General features: G+C 39.7%; 1 protein-coding gene across 1 annotated transcript; it reads left to right on the top strand.

Moving 5' to 3' along the window:
• The first annotated feature begins 1,364 nt into the window (after positions 1-1,364).
• Positions 1,365-6,385, top strand: LOC143320909 (leukocyte surface antigen CD53). The gene is made up of 8 exons (XM_076730950.1): positions 1,365-1,446; positions 2,265-2,348; positions 2,928-3,116; positions 4,385-4,459; positions 4,553-4,660; positions 4,794-4,898; positions 5,067-5,150; positions 5,805-6,385. The coding sequence occupies exons 2-8, from the start codon at positions 2,286-2,288 to the stop codon at positions 5,874-5,876; spliced, it is 696 nt and encodes a 231-aa protein (XP_076587065.1). The 5' UTR covers positions 1,365-1,446; positions 2,265-2,285; the 3' UTR covers positions 5,877-6,385.
• Positions 6,386-6,573: the final 188 nt, after the last annotated feature.

Raw genomic sequence — 6,573 nt, 5'->3', positions numbered from 1 at the left:
TCCTAGGGACACTGTTTCCCACTGATGAAGAGTTTATTTGAGGTTGGTTGATCATCTGTTCCTCCACAGTCAACCAAACTGCAACCAAGACACTTCATGCTTTCTTCCTATATTTCATTAGAGCTTCACTCAATTTGTTTTTGGCTCAAACAAGATACTTTCTTGATCACACCATATCTGGGGTATGGCTCCTCTGAAAACAATGAAGACCATTGATGAAGGCATCTGCTGACATGTCGTCCAGCCTTTCAGAGTGGATAGCTTGTGGAAACAACATGCCTTATTGTTGATGTACCCCAAAACTATCTTAGTTAGTCCAGATGTACTCATGGATGTCTGTGCTTGCTACAACTGCTGCAGCTGTCAGCTCTAACCTGGGGAAAGTTGTGACCTCAAAGGAGCTCCTCTGGACGTTCCTATAACCAGAGCACAATGAACAATTCATTCACATGTCTCAAATATGTACCCTGGCCTTAATCATAAGTATTTGCATCAGAGAAGTGGTGTAGTTCTCGTCTCAAGACATGTCCAGCTGTCAGCTGGCACATAGCTGTGAGATCCTTTTTGTGTGTACACATAGTTTAACATTCGGCCCCTGGGCTGCTCATATCAAAGGTGCTGCTATCTGGAGGTGCTTCTGATCTGTGAGTGAAGATTAACGTCAGCTTGAAGATTTGAGTAGTAGGATTTTCTAGTGACTGCAGGTTCATAGCTCTGTGTGTGTGTGTGTGTGTGTGTGTGTGTGTGTGTGTGTGTGTGTACGTGTTACTCTGTTATATTGCACAGTTGACAGAAAGGGAAATCAATTTATACTTATTCTTACAGGCTGTTCTATCTATATTTTAAGCTGCTGATTTTCACAAGTACCCCAGTCTGCTTGTGAAATGGAAACCACACCCTGTGGTCCACCAACAGGTTCTCATTTCAAACTGAAACTTAATGTTCGGTCAACAGGGGAGCACGACAAAGTTTTCTCATCTGTGTTAATGTTCCCACTTTAATCTCTTGTTATTGAACTATGCAACAGTAGTACAACAGAAGCACAACATCTTCCTTTTCAAGAAACTAATATTGATGAAATTCTCCTGTGGCAGCTCATATGCTGTATTATTATTATTCAACATGTTTTAACCTCCCAGCTCTTCAGCACAGTTTGGCTGTTTTAGAGTGGGCTTTATCTTGGAATGTACATGGTATCTAAATACATCAGTGTGTCACAGACATGCATCTTCTGTCTTTGTTGCTGTTATTTTGGTTTGTTCCCCGCTGCACTTTCTCAGTCACAGATTTTCCATGTTGCTAATATTGAGATAGAGGAAGTGAGAGGGAGGTGCTGAAAACCCCATGAAGCGCAGCACGGGCCACAGAAGTGGAAGTGGAAGCAACGGCAAAGTTCATTGAGCACGAATCTTATAAGAGAGACAAGCAAATTATTCCTCCAAAAAGGTAAGACCTAAACTTTATTTTCCATCTTTATTCATCTCTTCTGAGTGTTTGAATAAGATTAAACTTTTAGAGTGTTATAAAGATCACGTTTCACATACTCTTTCGCTGTCCTTTTTATCATGTAGTACTTATTATATATTCTATATAATTATAGTATACATACATTTATCTATTTAATTAATGACTCATATCAGTAAACTAAGATGGACGTAAATATCAACTACGTAAAAATAGTCATTTGAAAATTGAAAAACAAAATATGGCAGCTGTTGTTTAGTAATGTTAAGCACCTAAAAACAGATCAAATATTAGCAAAATGATATATAGTTGTGTCTTTATCAATCATTCAGAGCAAAGATCAGATCTAAATAGATCAACAATTTGATGTTTTTTATTAAAGTAGTGTCTTAAACACAAATGTTCTGGTAAAAGGTTGTGAAGGGCTTTTCCCCAGAAGTATTCACTTTATATTTTGGGAAACTTGTGGTAATCCACGGTAGACCAAACCCCTGTGATGTCATCAGCAACACAAATTACGGTCTTTGGTGTCATCAGCGACACCAACTATACTGTATTTGTGTCATGTTTAATAAACATAAAATGGATTTGACACATACCCTGTGCTTGTCAACTGAGGGGAAACACAGGAAGTGAGATGTGTCAGCATCTCTTCCCCGCAGTGTGAGCTAAGACAGACATGCTGAAACAAAAGGCTAAATATATATGCTGCTTTTGAGTGCAGATCAGATTTACTTTGGCTTTTGGGATTCATATTCGATGGACCAAAATACATTTTGTTTGTTTGTGTCTTGTTTCAGGTCTGATCAGACGTTTACAGAATGGCTCAAGGATGCCTCAAGTGTTTAAAGATCACCATGTGTGCCGCCAACTTCCTTTGTTTTGTATGTATGTCTCAATCATCCAGCATCATATTCAGAGGTCATTCTGGTATATGTTGTTATTTTTATTAAGCAGGGGTTCCTTCTGCAGTTGTCAGGGGTGTAATTGTAATATAGCTCAGCTAATAACATAGGAACTATGATTTGACAAATACATTTGGAACACCTGAATATCACCAGCTGTTGTTGAGTGTGTGAAAACTAGTAAGTACGCTGTCAAAAAAAGTCTAAGTTGATAGTTAAAAGCTGGAAACTCAGGGATTTATTTATTTATGATGCAGTCATGTGTAAGAAGCAGCTGGTTGAGTTGTATAACAACATTGCCTGTACAGTAACTAGGAACCAAAGCTGTTACATAAATGTAATGAGTAACAAGTACAATATTTCCCACTGAAATGTAGCAGTACCTGAGTAAATGTAGTACATTACCTGACAGGAAAAGAATGCCCTTGAGCAAGGCACTGACCCACTGCTTGCTCTGGTGGTGCTGCTCAGTGAGGAAACTGCTGAATGAATGTTATTGTGATGAGTGTGCAGGGCGTGTAGCAGGAGGTGACCACAGTGTTGGTTCTCTCCTATCAGATGTGTGGCGTGGCCGTGCTGGGTTTCGGCGTGTACATGATGGTGACCTTCAAGATAGCTGCGCTCACCCCGACGTTGGCCAGCTTCAACTTGGCCAACATGCTGCTGATCAGCGGCATTGTCATTACTTGTGTGTCCTTCCTGGGTTTCCTTGGCGCTCTGAAGGAAAACCGCTGTCTCCTCCTGACAGTATGACACACACACACACACACACACACACACACACACACACACACACACACACACACACACAGAGCATGTCACGGTCATTGTTCCAGTCAATCTGCTAACATCTCATGGTCAGCTATTCAAGACCCTGTTTTAGGCAACTTTGACGTTGTCTGTACAGTCATCTCAACACAACCTGGCGCTGTGTCACAAGATGATAAATAAGTCTCTCATAAGTCAGTTATTCACACTGATTCTTATTATTGTGATGTGCCTACTGCACACCATAGTGAGTAGGCAGGCCAAACCAAGGTGACTTAGTGTAGAAGAGGTTGGAGTCTAACAGGACTACTTTTTCTGTAGAAAGAAGTCCCATGTCCATCTCTTCTCTGTGTAATTGTTTCTGGAGACACACACTGCGCTTGAGATTTTTTTTTTTATTATGAGTTTGTTTGATGACGTCTCAAAACGTACTAATACAATACTAGTATAACAATGCTAATACAACCAATACATATTTGCTGGGCTAAATACCACTCGTAAAACATTGTTAACTTGGGTGAACTGACCCTTTGGAGCTTTTTTCGAAGCATGGCTGGTTTCTCTCAAACGTTGGCTTGAGAGAATATGCAGAGTATCATTTTTACCACCACTAAGTCATAGTGTCTTCACAAAGCCTTCACAGCCATGCATCAAAATCCCCCAAGTGAATTCAAAGTGAAAGAAACATTTGGAGCTCACTGCATCATGCTTCTGTTTTGAATCTGCTTTACATGTTTCTATCACTAATAAAATAATGAATTAACTAAAGGCCAATTGAGATTTCTTCAAATTATTGCAACAATAAATAGGGAAATAAACAGAAGATCAACAGGTGTGAAACAAACCAACAGTGTATGCAGCTGTTAGCAAAGTGTGTGTGCGCAACTACAGTAAGAACGCAAAGTCAAAGAAGGAAGTTGGTCTGCAAACTCAAGACCATTTGGTAAATAATTTTGTTTTCTCTTCCAAATCCATCTGTGTGATCATCTGATTGCTTGTGTTTCTTGCTCCACTGGACCTTCAGTATTTTGAGTGGTTGTTGTGTTTGTAGGTCTCAGGAATGAATTTAGTGAGTATAATGTTATTATTATTGATAAGAAAGTTGGACAAAACTAAGAGAGTAAGATCCAAGTTGACACGAGCCGGAATTTAATTTCTGTAAATATTATGCGGTGCTGTCACATAATGTGAATGAGTTTCAAAAAGTGAAAAGTAAAATACTGTTGTGAAATGTCCTCTGTTGACAGTTCTTCCTGATACTGTTCTTGCTGATGCTAGTGGAGCTGACTGCAGCATGCTTGCTACTTGTGTATGAGGGAGAGGTAGGGTCACATCATTTGTTCTCACACATAAATGAAGCATAAAAAATATGTATTTATCTGCAATTTTACCTATTTATCACTATCACTATTTAGATTGCTAATTGGGTGAATGAAGATCTCATTAATGGCTTGGAAAAGGCAAAAGGAAAGACTGGAAATTCGACGGAAGTGATGAGTGACTGGGATCTGGTTCAGGTGCAGGTAAGTGAATGAGAGCAGAGACATCTGACAGCTCACAGACGGTCATCACATCAGTGACTACGGATGTGAACGGTGTGCTGAAAAAAGCTGAGAGCTAAGTGTCTCGGTCTGTTCTCTGAATGATTTGTTCCAGTTTGATTGCTGTGGTGTCAGAAACAAGTCAGACTGGGGAGACAAAGTGCCTAAATCTTGCTGCAAGAGCGAATGTGAGACCCCGGAACCCAAGTACAGAGATAAGGTAGGCACAGTGTGGCCCCTGTGAACAGCTTGGATTCGGGCTTGTTTTTTGACATACTGTGAAGGTCAGGGTCACATATTTATGAAATGCCAGATACTGTAGGTGCCTTATTATTGCATTTGACTGCTGGTCGCAGTTCATTTCAACTTTTATGCTCTTTGTTTGCAGGGTTGTTTGACAACATTGAAGACCTTGTTTGAGGAGAATTTCCTAACCACCGGGATTTCTGTCATTGTCCTCTGCATTGTTGAGGTAAACTGATGGTCATTCAATTTATCATATTAACATAATAATTAAAAGTCGCCACCAAACTGCAAGGAAAACATTCTCTAAACACGTGAACTGTGCTGTGGGGGTATTGTAAAATGAACATAAGGAAGTGGAGGCCTGTTAATTCAAGTTATCAAAGAAAATGAGTGACTGCTACCTGCCCAGCACCACACAGCAGACAATTGTTAATGACCAGCTGGTAAACGCAGCGACTTGCTGGTGAACACAGTGGAGTATTTAGCTGCTGAAGATCTGGACATATTCTTTAAGGAGTTGGAGACCCAGAGCTAAAATGTGACTCCAGATGAGGCAACTGTTTGGTGACACGTTCGCCTGAGCATCTTTGAACAGTGACAAAAGTGTCTCTGAGATCAGTCCGTCATTCATTAACTCACAAATCAATTGAAAATGCTATTTTCAGCTTGTTGTGCCTTCAAGTGGCCAAAAAAATAATTGAATGCAGCTTTAATAGTCTCCCCAAATCAGCTCAAATTCAAAAAAATCCCTCCCTTGAGGCTTTTCCATATGCTCGCAGCTATGAAGATGTATCCGTGCTCTTTTAAGTGACAAACACCGGGAACAAGTTTATCTGTAGCGTTCTTCAATCTAACTTTTTTTAATGTTGTTTGTTGACAGGTCTTGGGAATGTGTTTCGCCATGACGCTCTTCTGCCACATCAGTAGATCTGGACTGGGCTACAAATTATAGACGACATTCTCTCAAACAATACATCTTCAATACGTAGTTTTGAGTTAATATTGTTGTACAGTTGTCTTTGCAGAAGTCTTGGAAAGGCATCAGATGTTTCTGGAAAGGCTCATTTCAGATCAGGAGATGATTTTATGAAGACAGTGATTTTAATAAGCTTTGTTTGACATGTTGATAATCATGAAAGATTTTTGAAGCTGACACAGAACAAACATTTTTCATTGGCATGAAATGAAATATGTTTCAGGCATCTCTGGCCGAGTGATTAAGCGATGTAAAACGCTGTTTCAGTCCATGCTGTGTGAAATGAAAGCCATTTTGTTTACTGTGTGACTTGCTTGTTGTTACATTTCTCTCCACTGTACATTCTTCAACTTTTGAAGGAAATCATACTTAAAAGCATCTGTTGTAAAATATAACACATCCACTGTAAGTCTTCCATAAACTTTTCAAACTTGAAAACTTTTGGAAAACCTGCATTAAACTAGTAAAGTATTGCTTACAGTGTCAAGACTGCACCATGTCCTCCATTTTGACTGTCTTCATGTTGTCAGATGATCAGCATTTCCTGTATCAGGCTCGCAGTTCACTGTGGTGGAGCCATACATGTAACCACTTCCTCTTTTGATCTGCTTAACCATCAGCTGGTTCCTCTAAAAATTGCCTGACACTTCTGTTCCTGTAAATCACATTTGAG

This window comes from Chaetodon auriga, chromosome 5, assembly GCF_051107435.1.
Source record: "Chaetodon auriga isolate fChaAug3 chromosome 5, fChaAug3.hap1, whole genome shotgun sequence".
Lineage (NCBI taxonomy): Eukaryota > Metazoa > Chordata > Actinopteri > Chaetodontiformes > Chaetodontidae > Chaetodon > Chaetodon auriga.
This window is presented reverse-complemented; position numbering and strand designations above follow the sequence as displayed.

Coding starts and splice junctions, on each gene's coding strand:
- LOC143320909 (XM_076730950.1), top strand. CDS start 2,286: ATGGCTCAAGGATGCCTCAAGTGTTTAAAGATCACCATGTGTGCCGCC. Junction 4,899..5,066: donor AACCCAAGTACAGAGATAAG/GTAGGCACAGTG, acceptor CTTTGTTTGCAG/GGTTGTTTGACAACATTGAA. Junction 5,151..5,804: donor TTGTCCTCTGCATTGTTGAG/GTAAACTGATGG, acceptor GTTTGTTGACAG/GTCTTGGGAATGTGTTTCGC.